The sequence below is a fragment of the Anabrus simplex genome, chromosome 5, assembly GCF_040414725.1.
Source record: "Anabrus simplex isolate iqAnaSimp1 chromosome 5, ASM4041472v1, whole genome shotgun sequence".
Classification (NCBI taxonomy): Eukaryota; Metazoa; Arthropoda; class Insecta; order Orthoptera; family Tettigoniidae; genus Anabrus; species Anabrus simplex.
Genome location: NC_090269.1, coordinates 185088084 through 185109224, shown reverse-complemented (window position 1 = coordinate 185109224; position 21141 = coordinate 185088084). Strand labels below are relative to the sequence as shown.

At 42.0% G+C, this 21141-nt stretch overlaps 1 protein-coding gene across 2 annotated transcripts in view; it reads right to left on the bottom strand.

The window, feature by feature from the left end:
• Nucleotides 1–21141, bottom strand: part of LOC136873893 (uncharacterized) — a 145434-nt gene that overhangs the window by 77686 nt on the left and 46607 nt on the right. For both annotated transcript variants that reach the window (XM_067147214.2, XM_067147215.2), the window contains exon 3: nt 18302–18403. In XM_067147214.2, the coding sequence (XP_067003315.2) occupies nt 18302–18403 (102 nt within the window). The remainder of the gene's footprint in view (nt 1–18301; nt 18404–21141) is intronic.

Here is a 21141-nt window from a genome sequence, read left to right as displayed (position 1 = left end):
TTACGATTTTATATACATATATATAATCTGCTCTACGTACAACAGCTTTTAGACTATGTCCGCTGTACGTAGCCTGCAAAACCAACCATTCCTGATATCTCCATTATTAATCCTCCTATCGAAACAATGCACACGAGAAAAAGTTTTCGAAATGAATATCCATCAAGGTTGGTCGATTTTCAGTCAGGTTATTCTTGTATATATTGTGGGAGAGTAAAATCATTATTTCGGTTCCCAATAAACACGCAGTCCATTCCGTGAATTTGAAATGGTATGGACCTCAAAACATACTTTGGACAGGTGGATGCTAAATGTGAAGTTTGGTTGACATATCTTCAATAGTTTTCAAGTTATAGGAAATAGGCTTTACACGCACCCGCTCTTCAATTAAGTCCGGTAGGACTTGTACCGAAAAACGGTCCATTAATGTTATATCCCTTATTAATCCTCGTATCGAAATGATGCATATGAGAAAAAAGGTTTAAAATGTATTTCCATTAAGGCAGGTATATTTCCATTAAGTTTCGTTGTGTAATTTTGTGGAAGTGCAAAATCACGGTTTCGGTTTCGTATAGACTCCCAGTGAATTCAGTGATTTAGAAACAATATTGGCCCTAAAACCTACCCAAGGACAGGTGATTCCAAACATGAAGTTTGGTAGAAATATATCCAGTAGTTTTCAAGTTATAGACCAACAGACAAACAGGCAGACAAACAGACACCAAAGCTAAAAAGTATTCAGATGGTCATTATTACACCTGAAACGGATAACTGTACGGAAATTTCGCCAAAAAATCAGTGTACAGACACACGGTAGTAACGATTTTATTTATATAGATTCAGTCTGTATGAAAGAGTGATATGCCGCAGATTGAGGTAACTATGACATCGCAGCGTACTTCGTAGTTACTGCTTTCGGCGCTCCAATGTCAGGCTCCAACTCTTCTGGGCCCAACTATAGTATTACTGGGTGGCTAGAGGAAAGCTTGCCACATCGTTCTATCTACTACAGATCTTAAAAGCGCTAACGTAATTTACGATAAGACGCTAGTTACGACCTGTTATGATCGGTTGCAGATAATTGGCAGTGGTTCTTCACGCTGCTGCTATTTCGTTTGTCACTTTTCCTTCCCTGTCCAGCAAGAGTGCCAGATATGTACTGTAACCGTTCACCATCATGCCATGGACATGTTAGGAGGTCTGGCTAATCATATATGCCGTTTTCCCCAACATCCTGTGACATATAATGCAGTAGTTAGCATTCTGTATGCCGAACCGGGGTATGATCCGCGACACGCCAGTCCGGAGGGAGCAGTTTCCTACGCTGTAACGAGAAGAGAACAGCGCAGTATTGCTAAACCTTGAAATCGCGCTCTCACTCGGTTCTTAGTGGGAAGAGATGATGACGCTACGCACGGAGATGGAGGTTGTTGGAGACTGGGCAGAGTTAAGGTGTGTTAACCTTTGAAAAATAAATGCCCACTATAAATTCAACACCGCATTCATTAGTACCACTTCACCATAATTTACTAAAAATAGGAAGAAGAAGAATACTTCTATATGAAATAATTTTTCTAAATTTTTAAGTCAGGTCTCATTCGAACCAATGTATTTTATGCTGACTGTCAATGCATATAAATACAATACATTAATAATGGATCAGTAATGACGCCTATCATACAGTAGTACGCAGATCAAAGGTGACTACTGAAATCTGACAACATGTGGAAAAAAGTGGGAGATATTGCATGATGAAACATTACGCATGATTTTCCAAAAGGACGCTTTGAAAATTGTGAATGACCTACTGATCGCTTTGGTTTCACATATGTTCAGTAGAAAGTAGAGGTCATAAGCTTTAATTTGATTGTTATCACGTCGTTCAAAGACTCCGATTACCGGACCGTTATTTTCAGCAGGGACATAATTCATTTCCCCCCTGACCATTTGTCCGGAGGCTATAAGTATAGCTAGGACCCAGATACTGTATCTCATTCTCATCCGTGTAGCTGCAGTGGTAACACGTTACTTCATTGTCGTCTGTGTAGTTGCAACCCAACACATTAGAAGTGGACCTGGATATCAGTGACTTGGATATCAGTGTACAAAGTGTTGTGCCATTGAAGAAACACATCAATGTGATGTAAATATTTTTACGGAATAAGCCGTGTGGTTACAAGTAGCTTGACACAATATCTCGACAATAAAATGTAGGCACAGTCTTTCACGAGGGGAATTAACACAGTCTTTGAAAAGAAATGTCGGCACAGTCTTATGAAAAGAAATGTTAGCACAGTCTTTCACGAGTGAATTAACACAGTCACAGTTATCACGAAATAACTTAATACAGTCTCTCGGAAAAGAAACAATGTTTCACTAAGGCACAATCCTTACGCACTAAGTTCTTTACACTCTTATAACAGCACCGTTTACAAATATGTCTACGAGACAGCGATTACTGTATAGTCTCTGCAATACGAAATTCACAAGACGAACATAATGTTAATCAGCTCGACAGATTCTATCACTGACATTGCATTCTGATTTCACGCGAAGTTAAAGTCCGATGAGAATATGTTCGACACTTGTATCGCGTATTTTCTATCACCGGTCCTTAGCCGGACAGAGTAACAGACTGTACTACCGCAGCCGACCTGCACGGCGTGGCAACTGGTACACGACGAAATCACACACTGTCTACTACGGTTTCTTCGAGGGGCGGGGGAGGGGGGGGGCTAAGCCCGCTGCCCCCGCGTGACCATCGACTCAATCTACATGGCCTCCGACATGCTATTAATTTCTAAGAAGAAAGATATAGCAGGGGAAGAGTGGGAAGTGATACAAGGAGTATCTGCCGGTTTCCGAGTCAGATTCGCTACCACGGTAAAGATTGTATTGGTTGGATAGTGTTAAGGTGTGGTATTGAAGGGTCAGGGAAAAACCACATAGGCAGAAAGAGCCTATGTAAAAGCTGACATCTTGTGATAGCACATGCAAGGATGTGGACTGGAAAGGTCCAGTGGTAGTGTTAGTTGAGAAGAAATATCATGCACCAGCCATGATCCATAGTTTCGCCGTTCCTTCTGCCAGGGGATCAGTCCGTCTGGGCACTGCCGTGACTAGCGCGGGCCTTGCCGGCTGCGGAACAATCCGTCGAGTACCACTAAGGCCCGCCGCACAGCACCACCTCCTTGGGGTCCCTCGTACCGAGTCTCCGATCCCGGAGAATGAGACCAAGCCCGCCAAGGCGGGGGCCTCCTGGAAGGGTGTGGGTCATGACGACGGGCCTCCTTCCTCTCTGCCCGTGCCATGGCCCGGTAGACTGGGCAACTGCGATGGGAGGCCGGGTGCCCCCCCCCACCGCCGCGCAGTTGGCGCACACCGGCGCCTCCGTAAGAGTTGCGCAGGCCGTGTAGTGGTGATCACCCCCACAACGGTTGCACTTAAATTGGAGCCCACACCTCTCCTGCCGGTGTCCCCACCTCAGACAGCGGAAACACTGCAAGAGCTGTTGAGGAGGACGTTTCGATCTCACCTGATTGCCGCTACCCGCTGAGGTCCTCTCCTGGATGGCTCCTCGCTCGGCTGCTGTCCTGGGAGCAGTCCTGGGTTGCGGCTGGGCGGGCCTTTCCTGGTGGGCCAGCGTCTTCTTCTTCCTCCTGGTCCTAGGGCGGCGTCTTCTTCCCAGGGATCTCTTCTCTGTAGGGGAAGAGGCCTCTTCCTGGTGGCCCTCCTCCCGGCCTGGTGATCCCGGGGTAGCGGGTGGTTCTGCTGCGTCGCCGTCTTCTTCCTTTTCCTGGCAGGCGGCGATGGCGTCGGTCGGTGATAACACTCGACTGCGTTCCCTGTCCTGTGAGGCGCACGTCGATGTCTGCAGCTCGACAGTCACACTGGCGGGCTGGGCCTGGACAGCAGCCTCTAAACGCCAGGGGGCGTCCTCCTCCACTGCTGTGCAGCCGTCCAACGTCCCGGGCCCTTTCCTGGATTGCGCCCGGGTAACAGGCCCTTCCTGGTAGGCCTGTGTCTGCGTCTACTTCGCCCTGGCAGCCGGTCGACGATCCTGGTTGTAGGCCTTGTTGGTCTGCGTGTACTTCGTAAAGTACAGCGGTCCAACTGGGAGCGTCCTCGGTCCTTGGCTTCGTCTGGGTGGCTGCCTCCTGGTAGCCTGAGACGTCCAGGTTCTTCTTGAGTCCTGGTAATCGGACCACTTGGTGCTGCTGGGACGCCAGCTCTTCGTAGCTCCTGAGGCTGGTTGCATCCCTAGGGCGGATGATGACCGCGCAGCCAGGGATCACCTCGCTGATGATCTCGAAGAGCGACTCTCCGATGAACTCCCCTATCGCTTTAAGGAGATCGATGATGTAAATCGTCTCCTCGTAGGTGTGCTTCCCGCACCGGTTGTACACCAACAGCGCCGGGCGTCGAAGATCGGGGGCTTCCGCAGCTATGAGCGCCGCTTGTAGTTTCGCTACGGCTCTCCCGCAGTCGTAGTCAGCCGGTCTCGCTGGAAAAGTTAGCTTCTCCATGCTGGTCATCCGGGAAATAAAGCTCCTGAAAGAGAAACAGCGAGCACTGAAAAGTGCTCAGCTCCGACAAATGCTCTTTCGAAAATGTACTAATAAGTACAACTGCCTGGCTAATACTTAAAAAATACAGAACGCCTGGCGAGGAGAAGGACAGCGGACTGAGAGACACGTTCGTGTTCTCGCTAGCGCAGTCAGGCTCGTCCTCTGTCTACTACGGGGCTGGCGAGCTCATTATATTGCCCTAAGTCGGACGGCCAGACTGAAGATATGACCCTCTTTACAATTTTATATTTCGGCCATCCTTTTGCCGATTTTCATGAAATTTTGGCAGTGGTATTTGCTATCCAGGCCTACAAGTTGAAATTCTTCAAATCACGATCGGACATCCAGTTCGTGATATAATGACACTGAAGCGAATGGAACATTCGATCGTGACGTCATTTGGCCTTGGCTGGTACTATGCAGCGAGCGATCACTTGCACGCTGTCACCCATGGTGCCTGCGAGCTCGACGCTCGTTTTAAATCCACACAGTCGGGTGTTAACGCGTTCTCCTCGAGAAATACATGAACGGCGAATGCTGACAGGGCATTCCCGTTTCAGTATGTATATGCATATGATTTAAAAATCACAGAACAGACTGGGGTTTTAATGGAAGACCAGAACAGGATTGTTTTCCATTTTCTCCTATACTTTTGATTTTTTAAATCCGTAGACTATATGAGAAACGTACCTTCATTTTAAACAACTTTTGTTGTATCCATTATTTAGCTTAGTCTTCAAATGACGGAGAAAATTACTATTTTCTGCCGGTTTATGCTCTGAATTGAGTGACCGACAACGAACCTACCAGTTACCATGGCAACGTCTCTGGCTTCTTGCCAACAGGGAAGTAATGTAATGCCGTTTTCGTCTTCATTCCTGTAAACTCGTGGTTGTTCGTTGGGTAGAAGGCAAGAGAGGCGCCAAGCTGCCATTCTGCGGTGTATTTATCTCTTTTTAAAGAAAACTCTCCATCACCATTTTGAATCGCATTAGGCAAGTGAGGCTGCCGTTATAGTACAAAGTTCCGAACTCGATTGTGAGCAGCAGTAGGAAACGTGACCTGCCATTAACATTAAACTTCCCAACGCGCAGCGTACATCGGAAGCAACGTATGCGGTCGACCTCGTGGTTTTTCTCGGAAAACGCTAAGAAACATGCGTGTACAATAATTTACGTAGAAATCCGTGTAACATATAGAATACCGTAGCGAAGCACGGGTACATTTGCTAGTCAATTATAAATTTTTTCTGTGTTATGCTTTAGTCTATATCAATTTAAAATGAATGTACCATTCTACTACACGTTATTCATTCTTATTTTACTGTTAGCTCTATACAAATGTGATTTTTAGTTTCACGTTAATATTATACCTTTTGAGAATTGAACCATATTTTCTGTTTTTCTTCAGAACACTATAAAAAGCTCATTCAAAAATGTATAAACACTATAAAATGCTAGTTTTAAGACTTAAAAACGCAAATATATTACGAACGCTACATATAATCTTTCCTGTAGATCTTTAATAGTTGTAGGTCTACCAGCAAAAGAATGGAACAAAAAAGTGACGTTGTTAATTACTTGCATGTTCGTGAGGTAGTGACGAAGTACAACTAGGCAACCATCCTCAACATACAGTCGAACCTCCATAACTCGAACCTCCTTTACTCGAATATTCAGTATCTCGAAGTAACTTAAATCTCCCGGCCGTTTGTGCTATTCTTCACGTGTTTTTTCTCTATTACTCGAAATTCGGTTACACGAATTTCTCGATTTCTCGAAGCAAACGTTTCCTCCCTTGGAGCGAAATATACTCTGTAACTCTAATTTTGTACGAGTACAACATTAACTGTGCAATACGGTATTTATGGTTTGTGAGGAACAGTTAACAAGTAGAGAAAGGGTTACAGTGATGCTGGGAGCTGAAAATGAAATGGCGTATGGTTTTTAGTGCCGGGAGTGTCCGAGGACATGTTCGGCTCGCCAGGTGCAGGTCTTTCAATTTGACTCCCGTAGGCGACCTGCGCGTCGTGATGAGGATGAAATGATGATGAAGACTACATATACACGCAGCCCCAGGCCAGAGTAATTAACCAATGATGGTTAAAATTCCCGATCCTGCCGGGAATCGAACCCGGGGCCCCTGTGACCAAAGGCCTCCACGCTAACCATTTAGCCATGGAGCCGGACATGCTGGGAGCTAATATGACGAGAATCGAAAACTAAAACTTCTAGTGATCGGATAATCGGGGAATCCTCGCTGTTTCTCGGGTGTGAACTACGGTAATTACCAGTAACTCCGGAAGTCGGGGATGACAAGCTCCATTTATGAATATCGGTTGCGTGGTATTGGTGGTGGTGGTGATTATTGTTTGAAGAGGAAGTACAACTAGGCAACCATCCTCTATATAACACTAATCAGAGGGGAAAATGGAAGGGATCCGACACTTCGAAAAATGAAGATATCGGCCAAAGGAAGACAAGGGCCACGAAGGGCGTGAAAATGAAAGACTCCCTAGCCCTCGCAAACCTAATAGCGTCGGGGTCGGAAAAGAACAAGAGTTGACCAAGAGAGGTCGGATAGGATAGATGAAAGTGAGGAGCCTGGCACAAGTAAGTGGAAGCAATGCCAGGACTCAGCTGAGGGCCCCGTAGTCGCCAATCCTCGCTCCGAAGTTCAGAGCCCCTGGGGCCCTTTTAGTCGCCTATTACGACAGGCAGGGGATACCGTGGGTGTTATTCTACCGCCCCCACCCACAGGGGGACTGCGTGGTATTGACGAGAAGTTTCAACGTGAAGGGAGGAAAATCCTCCTTTTCGTAGACAACTGCCCTGCTCATCCCAAGACACTCGTTCAGTAGGTACCGTACTGTGCATGGTCTTTTTGCCACCGAACTTCACATCTAAACTACAGTGATTAAAATCTTGAAGCATTTCAATAGGTAGAAGGCTGTTCAGAGAATTCTGAGAGGAATTGAATCCGAGGAGTCATTAACGGTCATTAATCTACGACAGTCGTCCGACTCGTTGGCTGAATGGTCAGCGTACTGGCCTTCGGTTCAGAGGGTCCCGGGTTCGATTCCCGGCCGGGTCGGGGATTTTAACCTTCATTGGTTAATTCCAATGGCCCGGGGGCTGGGTGTTTGTGCTGTCCCCAACATCCCTGCAACTCATACACCACACACAACACTATCCTCCACCACAATAACACGCAGTTACCTACACATGGCAGATGCCGCCCACCCTCATCGGAGGGTCTGCCTTACAAGGGCTGCACTCGGCTAGAAATAGCCACACGAAATTATTATCTACGACAGTCGATAATAATGCTGAGTAAATCGTTGGCTGATGTGAAGCAGGAAACAATATTCCTTCCGCAAAGCACGATTTTTGAAAGGTGACTCGGGAGCTTCAGAACACGAAGAGGGGGAAGTCACTCGTATTCCTGAAGAATGGGTGGTGTATCAGCAGCTTGTTAACTGCGAAGCTGATTTTGAGGCTTACATAAATGTGGACTCTGGCGTTATAGTGGCCGAGCCTCCTACAGACACCGTCAACGTTGCTGCCGAGCAATAATAATAATAAGAAGAAGAAGAAGAAGAATAGGAGCTGCTTTCTCTTGTACCGTCAGCAGGCCAGTCGTTGAGTGCAGTGGCTATTCTTCGATCCTCCACACAGAGTCAGTCGAATATGTTTTCACAGAAATACATTTGTTGAAAAGTATATAGAAGAAAAAAAAACCGAGGAGAGACTAACGGACTTTTCCAAAGGTGTTAACGGAAGTATGTTTTTGTTTCATTGTTTGTTCTGTATTCTGTCTCCTAAAAAGTTACTATAATAAGGGTTACAATGCCATAAAATAGATTTTGTATATTTTTAAACACTGTTAAAAATATATTCAATATAAGCCCGTAGATACATATGATTCAATTATGTGCTATACATGGTCAAAAACGATATTCCCTACATCTCGAAATGTCGATAACTCGAAATAAAATTTAGCTCTTGATGCGATTTGAGATATCGAGATTCCACTATAACACCAATCAGAGAAAAAATGGAAAGGATCGACACGTCGAGAAATAAAGGTTTCGGCCAAAGAAAGATACGGGCCACGAAAAGGGTGTGAAAATTAAAGACCCCATAGGGAGGGTCGAGGAAGGAAGTGACTAGGAGTTCACTAAAGGAGATCGGATAGGATAGATGAAACTGAAGAGCCTGGCACAAGTAAGTGGAAACAATGCCAATCCACACTCCCAAGTTGTTGTATAACAATAAGATTCACAGGTTCTTACCGAAAGGAATGCATTAATTTACGGCTACTGAATTACTATTAAAATTGAACGTAATAAGCGAGAACTCAAGCCTGTACATATTATGTTAAAATTACGTTAAAATGAACATGTTTTATGATTGCTTCAGATATAAGGTGAGAGGGGAACATTGTATGTAGCCTGTAGTATTTAGATTGTATGGGACATTCATGTGGACTCTCAGGTCGATGAAAGCCTCGATATGGCTTGTATATCACGAAGGAAGTGCTCTGAATTACTGGAAATAATATTGCGGTTCAGTTTTTAGAAGCTTGATCTGACGGACTTGTTTCTAAGGAAATGTACGAAATTATTATTGCCACAGAAACGTATTAATGCATGAGGAAATGTCAGCTTGTAATACATGCGATACATAGTAATCACTGATCATTGAGCGTGATGCATCATCTACAGGACTGAGGTAGTAACACTACCACAGTACCTATTTGATATCCTTGAATACGTGTCCAGAATAGAATGTGAGAGCAGGAGTTTCACAGCCCAATTCAACAATCCACCGATAGGAAACAATATAATATACGAGAGAAACTCTGTTCATTTTTCTTACGACCTTATTCCTTAGGATAACTTAATTTTAAGATCTGGTAGAAAATAATGGGATTGGGAGAAGTCTTCATTCTGCTCTATAGTCACAACACAGTCGGTGCACGGTCAACACCAAGATACGATAGAAACATACTATTGTTGAACAGGTCGCTTACTGTGCAGTCCGCATTCAGTTAATATAAGAAGGGTAAGAAAGTTTTTCGCTATTCCCCGTTCACCCAGCACGCGTCCGTAAGGATTTCGGGGGCAATCAAGCGTGCTGACTTTCTGGATGGTTGCCACGGGTGATGGCGGGGAGGGGCCATCACTACGGGGAAGCCTGCTGCGATCGTAGCTGGTACTCCCCCGCTGTACTTGTTCATATCGTCGGGGTGACAGCCGAACTCGACACGGGTTACTGCTCCTCAGAACAGGGTTTTTCTCTGTTTGGGGATTCAGTCCCAGGTCTCGGGAACGACTGAAACTTCGGGGATATTAGCAAATACGCGGGATGAGGTGCGCGTCCGAAAGGATTCCGGGGGGCGACAAAGCGCATCGACTTACTGGATGGTCGCCACGGGTGATGGTGGGGAGGGGCAATCACCACTACGAAAGCTTCCTGCGTTAGGTCAAGGAAGCAAGACATCCTCATCGAATTTGGTGGTGTCCTTGGGGTAACAGCCGAACTCCAGACGAGGTGAAAGACTGTTGATCTGTTTTGAGAATCGGTCTGCGACCGAGTCGTGGGGACGGCTGAAGCCTGGGAGGTATCAGCAAGTAAGTGTTGGGAACGGTGTGCGGCCGAAAGGAGACAAGACGCACCCCATCACTCTCTGAATGGTAGCCACCATTTCAACTTGCTGCATTAGTCAGTTAGATTAAGACTGAACAAATTCTCCTTGGTTGATTGGTTATGTCCTCATAACCTACTTCCTTTGGCTGCGAGACCGCTGGTGTCCTCCACCATCCTCCTAACTCCCAAACTGGCGTTCGAAATCATTCTGAAGGAGAAAAAAAAAAGGCTCTGAATCTCTAGATCATCTCCACGGGTAAAGAATAATAAATAACAGTGGCGTACGCTGGGATCAAGTCGTGGGCTACCACTAGACTTAGGTTACCCCTTTTCGATGGTTGGTTAGTGAATGTCAAGCCTTCAGCGTTTTGAGCTGCAGCCAATAGCCAACGGAGAAGCCTCCTGTGTTGTCAAAGCTGCTTCGCAAGCTACTGCCCTGACCTCTGCTACTGCCAATGCTCACCCCTGATCGGTGGAGATGGTAGCCTAAGGTTTAGATATGAAAGTCCGGCTTTGTAGGTAAATGGATAGAATACTTGCCTTTGGTCCGATGGCTGCGGTTCAGTTTTTAAAATCAATTCCCTCATACTGTTTATTCCCCTGGCTTGGGGACTGAGTGTTTATGACGTCTTCGCTATTCATTTTATTCTCATTAGGTCACCACCAAGCCTATACAGATGGCACTACCTATTATTATTATTATTATTATTATTATTATTATTATTATTATTATTATTATTATTAAATAAAATTTTTGAATTTTACAGCAGTCGTACCCATTCTTCACTGGTTAATTATCTTCCTCGGGAGATCATTGGCGGTGTCCGACCCATGATCACGGGTTTGATTCCAACCAACAAAAGAGAACACTAAATCTGAAGGATTTAATTTCATTTTAGTAGGTCTACCAATAAAAAGAAAACCATATTGCTCCTATAACAGCAGGCCTGAAGTGTCTTCCTACAAGGGTGTAGAAGTAAACGGAAGTGAAATACCAGCACTGTTATCCATGAGTATATACGATGAGTAACGCATGGTTGATAGCAGTGGCGATCTGACGGACCGAAGCCTAGCACACCTCCCCCCCCCCCCCCCCAGGGTCGCCTTTCCAATCCGATATATAGCAGCAAGTCACGTGTGGCGAGTCGAGGGGAGAGGGGCAAGAGTCTGGGCTGCAATATCAGTCTCCGATGCCTTGCTCTCAGAAATACGTACAACGTTTTTTCTCATTACTTTCAAGTTTTGTACATGGAACAATGTGTCAGATGCTTGCATTATACTGTGCTTTAGACTTCCATAATTCTCAATTTAGATTTGGGCTTCACTGGTAGCCTTGGTAGCCCTCAGTATACGCCACTGCCAATGAAGATCTTTCCTTATATTAACACCTAGGTACTTACAATGATCTCCAAAAGGAACTTTCATGCCATCAATGCGGTAATTAACACTGAGAAGACTTTTTCTATTTGTTAAACTCACAACCCGACTTTTAACCCCGTTGTCATCATACCATTGCCTACTGTCAATCTCACAACATTATCGAGGTCATTTCCAGTTGCTCACAATCTTTTTTATTACTCTATACAGAATAACATAATCTACGAAAAGTCTTATCTCTGATTCCACTTCTTTACACATATAATTGATATAGGTCCAATAATACTGCCATGAGGAATTCCCCTCTTAAATATTACAGGGACAGATAAAGCTTCGCCTACCTTAATTCTATTTTCTAGAAATATAGCCACCCATTCAGTCACTCTTTTGTCTAGTCCAATTGCACTCATTTTTGCCAGTAGTCTCCCATAATCTACCCTATCAAATGCCGTAGAGAGTCAATCGCGATACAGTCCATTTGACCTCCTGAATACAGGATATCTGTTATATCTTGCTGGAATCCTACAAGTTGAGCTTCAGTGGAATACCCTTTCCTAAACCCGAACTTCCTTCTATCGAACCATTTATTAATTTCGCACACATGTCTAATATAATCAGAAAGAATGCTTTCCCAAAGCTTACATGTAATGCATGTCAAACTGACTGGTCTGTAATGTTCAGCTTTATGTCTATCACCCTTTCCTTCATAAGCAGGGGCTACTATAGCAACTTTTCATTCATTTGGTATAGCTCCTTCATGCAAACAATAATCAGGTAAGTACTTCAGATATACTACTATATCCCAACCCATTGTTATTCGTATATCTTTTTTTTCTAGGGGCTTTACGTCGCACCGACACAGATAGGTCTTATGGCGACGATGGGATAGGAAAGGCCTAGGAGTTGGAAGGAAGCGGCCGTGGCCTTAATTAAGGTACAGTCCCAGCATTTGCCTGGTGTGAACATGGGAAACCACGGAAAACCATCTTCAGGGCTGCCGATAGTGGGATTCGAACCTACTATCTCCCGGATGCAAGCTCACAGCCGCGCGCCTCTACGCGCACGGCCAACTCGCCCGGTCTTCGTATATCAATCTTCTTTTTTTTTTTTTTTTTTTTTTTTTGGATATTTGCTTTATGCCGCACCGACACAGATAGGTCTTATGGCGACAATGGGACAGGAAAGGGCTAGGAGTGGGAAGGAAACGGCCGTGGCCTTAATTAAGGTACAGCCCCAGCATTTGCCTGGTGTGAAAATGGGAAACCACGGAAAACCATTTTCAGGGCTGCCGACAGTGGGGTTCGAACCTACTATCTCCCGAATACTGGATACTGGCCGCAATTAAGCGACTGCAGCTATCGAGCTCGGTATCAATCTTCTTAGTGTGAACATTATTGATCCAGGAGAGGAAGCAGTATTCAGCAACAGTATATGATAAGGCTAATGCTGTTGATCTTAGAAGATGAGTATTGGCTCCCCATGATGTACCAGCAAGTTTCTGGAGCCTTAGAGTTTACAGAGATATTGTGGTTAGCTCATTAATTTTAAAATGAACAGAATTAAAATATTCATGAAATAAAATAATCGTCGGACTATGTACTCTCACTTAGTACTCACCTGATTACTTACACATACAATTGTTGATGGGTACCAGCAACAAATAAATGCAACGATAATAGAATGAGAATTTTGAATATCTCTAGGGTGTAAGGTAATAAGCTTACTTTGACAGTATAACATATAGGTTCTGGGAAAAGTACATTATCGTTTGGTTTCCCAATTAAAATTTGAGGTTATCTGATCTACTGTACCACTGAAATAAAACAATTAACTGTATTTGATACTAAAAAATATTCTCTTTAAATTTATAATTTAAATGGCGAGGTTTGCTGCGTAATTTACATGATAATATAAAACATTGGCATTACAACTGAAAGAAACTCTAAGCATTAAATTTGAAATCCTCTTGACCGGGCATTTAAAAGTTGTACAAGAAATTTATCCCTCACTGGTTCACTTAACAGTGCCTTCAACACTGTGAGTATTATTAAGACGTATTCCTTTGAGTTGGTGTCAGCTGTAGGTAAGTCAAACCTAATTTGGTGATGTATCCTTTTAGTTTCAGAAACGAGATATAGCATGACTTGAAATTATATTCACACTTCACAATCAACTTTACAAGTAACTCACTGATAACTGTTAGTCTGCATTACGACGACTCAATATTCAGCTGTCACCGAACTGACACAAGAACTCGACCGAACAGATACACGAAACACACTCCGAACATATAATCCATTTGGTCACTGACGACTACTCATCCATGTCTCAGTAGTACTCCTGACGGCAAGGTACTTTATCCCATAGAGTTAGTAAATAACACATAATATACATAATATACATAATATACTAACTCTATGCTTTATCCAACTCACTGTTCACCATCCCTCTCACTGACCGACTCACTGAGAGTCCACTTCCATCTGACTAGCTGCTATATAATGCAACTCTTTATATAGACATTCGTTGTCACATCGTATAACACCCACGTCATAGTTAAAACAGTCATGATATCATTCCCACCCAGCTACCAATTGTTACATATTGCGTTGAAATAGCCTCAGGCAAAGTAGGAATTCCCTAAATTATCTCATATTTCTAACTGCATACAATAACAGAGCGATGACTCGACAGTTACTGTAACAGTATTGCACCATATGTTGTAATGTTTACAGTTGTTTCAGAAAATAATAATATATCCATATCTGATATTAGGCAGCAAATGTCACTCTACATTATTTTAATAGTAACACACACACACACACACACACATATATATATATATATACATAATAAATTAAGTACAATGAAGCAAGCGATAAATAATCAATACACAGCGAAATCAGATTACAGAATTGAATTAAATAATGATAATAATAATAATAATAATAATAATAATAATAATAATAATAATAATAATAATAATAATAATAATAATAATAATAATAATAATAATAATAATAATAATAATAATAATAATAATACCGGGCGGTACACCTCCGTGCCGCTAGTTCAAATATTGCGCCCGTTGAAACTCCTCTACAGGAGAAAGCCTGAACTTTAACAAAATGTATTAACTCAACAGTTTCTCCGAAGATAGCTCTGTGTGAAGTTTGATGTGTTTTTGTTTGTATTTGATCAAGAAGTGTGGACGTTCTCTACCAGATGACTCTACAAAAAAACTATGATCATGCACTCTGGTGCAAAGGAATGAACCTTCTTGAAGAAATTTTTTATTCAAAAGTTGCTGTCTTTACTAAATTTTGTTCTTTTATTTTTGGGTTGGCAATATTAATCCTTCCTTCCGCCAGGTTTGAACATAGCCAATCCCGAATTTCTTTAATTAATTCTCAGCCAATCATGTATGTCTTCTTCGATATGGATATGTAGCTCTAAGCTATCCAATAAAGTTGAGGGGGTGTGTCTACTCATTCTTGAAAGGTCTCGAATTTTCCACGAGGGTATAAAAACGGCTGATTTTCTTGTCTCCGGGCGACTAGTATAACATCTAACTCAGTGTGTGGATATGTAGCAGGGGGCGGGAAGCGCCTCTTTCTTCAAGCAGCAGTTCTTCTACAAGGTAATGGCCTGTTAACATCTTCATTTCTTGCTAGCTCAGCAGTTTAACTCTCGGGGAGGGTTCGAAACCTTTAGTATGTAACCTACCTTTTTAAAATGTAAATTCTTTTCTGTCTATGTAAAATCTATAAATTTCTTTTACTGTAAAGCGGGGATAGAGAGTGCCTTACCTTCTCGAACTCCCCTTCATTTTGAAATTGAGGTGACTACGTTTTCATAACCGTTTCTTCTCTTCCTTAAATATTAAAGTTTTCTCATACGGGTCACCTCCTTAGCTTGGGATTAGCCCCTGTGTTTCGGCCTAGAGCCACTTAGGTTTTAAAAGTGTATTTAGGAGTGCAAGTTCACGCCTCCAATCCCTTCTGTACTTTGGGCCAGTAACTTAACCTGATGTTTAGTTTTCTTCATGCGAAGACCCTGTAGGTTGGGTATTAAATACCCCTGTTTCTTTGTATGCCTTGATGACAGTTTTGGATAAGAGTCTGTTATTGTCTTGATAGGCTTGAAAGATCGAGAGCGGGTCAGCTCTTTATGGTGTTGTGGTAAAGGTCCCTTAGAGAGGCTTGAGGTTAATAGCTGGGAGCAAGTGCTCCTTCTATTTAGGGGTTTTCTGCCCTTTAGCAATTGTGGTTGTGAGCTGAGAGCTCAGAAATTAAACTTGGGGCTCGAAGCCCGAATCTTGTAACGAACTGTAAATTGTTTTTTGTTGATCTGCTACTTGGTACCTGTTATACTTTGTTATTGATTGATTTTGAAAAGAAAATATAACCTTTGTTAAAGTTTTAAATTAACTTAAATTTTGTAGTTTGAGACCTATTCGAACCCGCACCTTCTTTCACCTCTAACTACCATGGATATGTCCGTAACAACAACAACAACAACAACAATAATAATAATAATAATAATAATAATAATAATAATAATAATAATAATAATAATAATAATAATAATAATAATAATAATAATAATTGTTACGGAGTTATTCGTGGAAGGCAGAGGTGAAAGAAGGTGCGGGCTGGAATGGGTCTAACTATAAGTTCGAAAGATGAATTAAAATTTCAACAAAGGTTATATTTTCAAAACTTAACAATGGTGACATAGAATTTGAAAACTTAACAAGTCAACAACAAGCCAAAATCAGATACAAAGAAATTACAAGTGTTAGGGGATTATTACAAGGTCTGGGCTTTGAGCCCCACAATCACAATCCTTGAGCTATCAGCCCAACTTTACCAAGATACAAAATTGAACAAAGGGGCAGAAAACCCCATCATGCCAAGGAGCACTTGCTCCTAATTACAATGGTAAGCCTCCTAGAGGCACACAGAGATCAAATTAGGAAAGAGCAGACCCGCTCTCAAAGTTCAAGCCTATCAGGAGGCCATAAGCAGACTTCACACTAACTGCCCTCAAGGCACACATATAATGGTACAGGAGTACCTCGTACCCAATCTACTGGGCCTTCTCAGGAAGGAAAACAAAACGAGTTAAATAAATGGCCCAAAATACAAAATTGAATGGAGGCGATTACTTGCACTCCTACACTAAAGTTTTTTTTAAACCTGTGTGGAGCTAGGCCGATAATACAGGGACTAATCCCAAGCTAGGGAGGTGACTCGTATGAGAAAACTTTAATACATTAAGGAAGAGAAGAAACGGTTATGAAAACGTAGTCACCTCAATTTCAAAGTGAAGGGGGGTTCGAGAGGGTAAAGCACTCTCTATCCCCGCTTTACAGTAAAAGAGATTTGTAGATTTTACATAGACAGAAAAGGAATTTACATTTTAAAAAGATGGGTTACATATTAAAGGATTCGAACCCTCCCCGACAGTTAGACTGCTGAGCTAGCAAGAAATAAAGATGTTAAAAGGCCATTACCTTGTAGAAGAACTGCTGCTTGAAGAAAGAGGCGCTTCCCGCCCCCTGCTACATATCCACACACTGAGTTAGATGTTATACTAGTCGCCCGGAGACAGGAAAATCAGCATTTTTTATACCCTCGTGGAAAATTCGAGACCTTTCAAGAATGAGTAGACACACCCCGTCAACTTTATTGGATAGCTTAGAGCTACATATCCATATCGAAGAAGACATACATGATTGGCTGAGAATTAATTAAAGAAATTCGGGATTGGTTATGTTCAAACCTGGCGGAAGGAAGGATTAATATTGCCAACCCAAAAATAAAAGAACAAAATTTAGTAAAGACAGCAACTTTTGAATACAAAATTTCTTCAAGAAGGTTCATTCCTTTGCACCAGAGTGCATGATCATAGTTTTTTTGTAGATACATCTGGTAGAGAACGTCCACACTTCTTGATCAATGACAAACAAAAACACATCAAAATTCACACAGAGCCATCTTCGGAGAAACTGTTGAGTTAATACAGTTTTTCAAGGTTCAGGCTTTCTCCTGTAGAGGAGTTTCAATTGGCGCAATGTTTGAACAAGCGGCGTGGAGGTGTACCGCCCGGTACAATAATAATAATAATAATAATAATAATAATAATAATAATAATAATAATAATAATAATAATAATAATAATAATAATAATATGGATAATAATACAAATAAAATAATAATAATAATAATACAGATAAAAGCTTGTAACGGGATTTGAACTGTTAGGCCTACAATATATAATGTACATCTCAACAATACAGCGTTACTGTCGCATTTGTATAATGCATGGGTAGAAAAGGCTATGTAAATAATTGATAGAGAATCTGTCACCTGGCGACAGCTCTAAATGCAGAGATTGATTGATTGATTGATTGATTGATTGATTGATTGATTGATTGATTGATTGATTGATTGATTGATTGATTGATTGATTGATTGATTGATTGATTGATTGATTGATTGATTGATTGATTGATTGATTGATAAACCAAGGGTCGCATTAGTGAACACGGCCCATAGTGAATCATATGATGTTAGAATCAGGCACTCCTTTAGACCATTTACGGGCTGAATTTTAGAAACGTCTTCGAAGGCTGGCCAAGCGTTTATGATGACCGGATGTGGTCTGCGGGGTGGTAAATGTTTTATTTAAGGTACTTACTGTCTGGTGGCACGCAGGTTCCCGTTCTTTCACTGCAATGGAGCCCTTCACCACACTCATGGTCGGGAGGAATATGAGTAGCCCGACATTCATCGCCGCGATCTGCAGAAATAAATATTATTATTTACAATGCAAGATAAGCGTAAAATAAACAGACGATAAAACTTCCTTGCTACAACCCCTAAATTCCCTACAGTGTGATGGCAGCAGTACCAGACCTGTAGCTTAGAACCTTTCCAACAGAACAAATATGACCTAGGCCACCATAGCTCAATAATAGAGCAACGGAAGCGAAATCGGGAGGTTGTGGGTTTGGATCCCACTGGTGTCCGGTTGCCCATTTTTGTTCTGTACTTAACATCTCTTCAAATGTACGTAACACGATCTGATAGGCTGAAAGTCGATTTCGATTAACACGATGGAAACGCCTAAGTACATCTTAGTGAAGCTAGAATATTTACTTATAATCAAGCACACGTACGTTACTATACTTCAGTGGCCGGTAGAAAAGAGCCAGTTGGCGGAAAGAGCGTGTTAGAGCGAGCAGAGGCAGGGGCACAGTGGTGGTCAGTGCAGCAGTACAAAAGGAACATAGAGCGGTATACTGAAGTGCATGCATTTAACATGACAGAAATACACGAGTGGGGTCACGGGGGTCTCTTCCCGCATCGCGCTCACTTGTTTCTCTCCCTGGTCGCCTTCTGCGTGACGTCATGTGATAAGAGACAGCGCTCGCCCGTCCTGTTGACACGTATTACCACTGCAGTCTAAAATGGTCATAACTTCTGAACCATTCGTGCAAATAATGTCCTGACAAGGTTATTGTAATCCTTATAAAATACTGGAGGAGGCCAAACAATTTATTTTGATGAGGAACTGGAGGATAATATCGAAATATTTATTTAATTTTAAGGAGTTATATTTTTTATCGCGGACTATAGCATAAAATCGCTTCTAGAGGGCAGCCGGTTGGTAATAGGTATGTGCCATCGCGGACTTTTTTGTAGAGGTTTCTATGCTCTACATTTCGTACGCTTACACTTGGGGTCTGTCGTTGATGGTTCACGCAGCGTAAGGCAAGAAAGCAAGTGACTTACCGACCGACATTTTTGTCTCTTTCTACGTATTTACTGTATATCGGATCACGGATACGGTACATAATAATTGTATAGTGGTTCACTACGTGAACAGTGTTCGTGTTGTCGGTATCTGAAGTAGAGCCATTGTACTGATTAAAATGCAGTCAACATGTTATGGAAACGTGTGTGGTGCTATAAATTGTCGGCACGTAAAATAACTCCCGTGGGACAAAATTACGGCACCTGGAGTCTCAGAAAACCGTAAATGTTGTTAGTGAGACGTAACACAAATAACGTTATTATTATTTTGCTTATTATAAAGACAGTAACGACAACAACCATCATAGCCAGTTAGTTTGCTACTGTGATGGCATAACAATACTTCCTCGTCAGCAATGCTTGGTTGTTAAAACACTTTGTAATAAACTTTTGAGTATCTCCATTATTACAGCTCGTACGGTAAAAAGGTGTCAGATATAAATGACTGAATGAAAATCATATTTTCCATAATTATTGTTATGTGCTAATAGCCGGGCTGAGTAGCAACTCAAATAGTAGAGCGCTGGCCTTCTTAGCCCAACTTGGCAGGTTCGATCCTGTCTCAGTCCGGTGGTAAAGGTGCTCAAATACATAGTCAGTGGGACGTAAAATCCAATAACATTATTGTGAGCTAATAACTTATATTTCTGAATATATTTCGAAGCTCGTGAAATAATAGAGTATCCGTGATCCGATATACAGTAAATACGAAGAAAGAGACAAAAATGTCGTGCGAGAAGACACCTGTTACTGGATCTCGGTTATTTCAGAAGGGGACCTCACACATCCCAGTCATGAGTGGTTAAAAACATAGCCCAGTTCGAAATTTAATTTGGTGTGTTTCACGGTAAGACTGTATCCAGATGCAAAAACGTCATGAAAACTCTTATTTCTACTATTAAGTCAAAATTTCCCGTATTTCATGACAAAATAAGTTGTCTCTACGTAAGCACCAGGACATTTATTAGGATATGGCATTTTAAAACAAAGAGTAAGGAACTAGCACTGAGAAAATATGCCAATAAGAAGACCAAGCTTTGGGCTGGTTCATCAAGTAATTAAGTCTCCTGACCCGTACATTTTAATAATTTAATATAATTCCATAAAGATGTCGATATGATGTATATTTTCCTATGCCATCTATATATATAAATCTATATATATATAATAAGAGTTTTGTCTGTACATTGCTCAGAATTTGAAAATAATGGTATTTCTGTATCGGTCATGTCCATAGTAACAAGAAAATGCATTTTTTACTTTTCCGTAATTTCTGTCTGTCTGTCTCTCTGTCTCTCTGTCTGTCTGTCTGTCTGTCTGTCTGTCTGTCTGTCTGTCTGTCTGTCTGTCTGTCTGTCTGTCTGTCTGTATGTATGTATGTATGTATGTATGTATGTATGTACACGCATCACGAGAAAACGGTTGAAGAGACTTTAATGAAAATCGGTAAGTGAAGTCGGGGGATGAGCCTCTACAATCTATGCTATAAATCATCTTACTCACGCTGAGTGAAATGGTAGTTTAGGGGAAGGCCTAAAATTGAATTCTCAACTATTTATGTTATTAGTGGTCGTATTTTAAAGAAAATGGGTATGGAATTCTCAACTATTTATGTTATTAGTGGTCGTATTTTAAAGAAAATGGGTATGCAAAGTTGGGGAATAAATTGCTACAATCTAGGCTGTCAATAATTGTATTCATGATGAAAAAAATGGTAGTTTA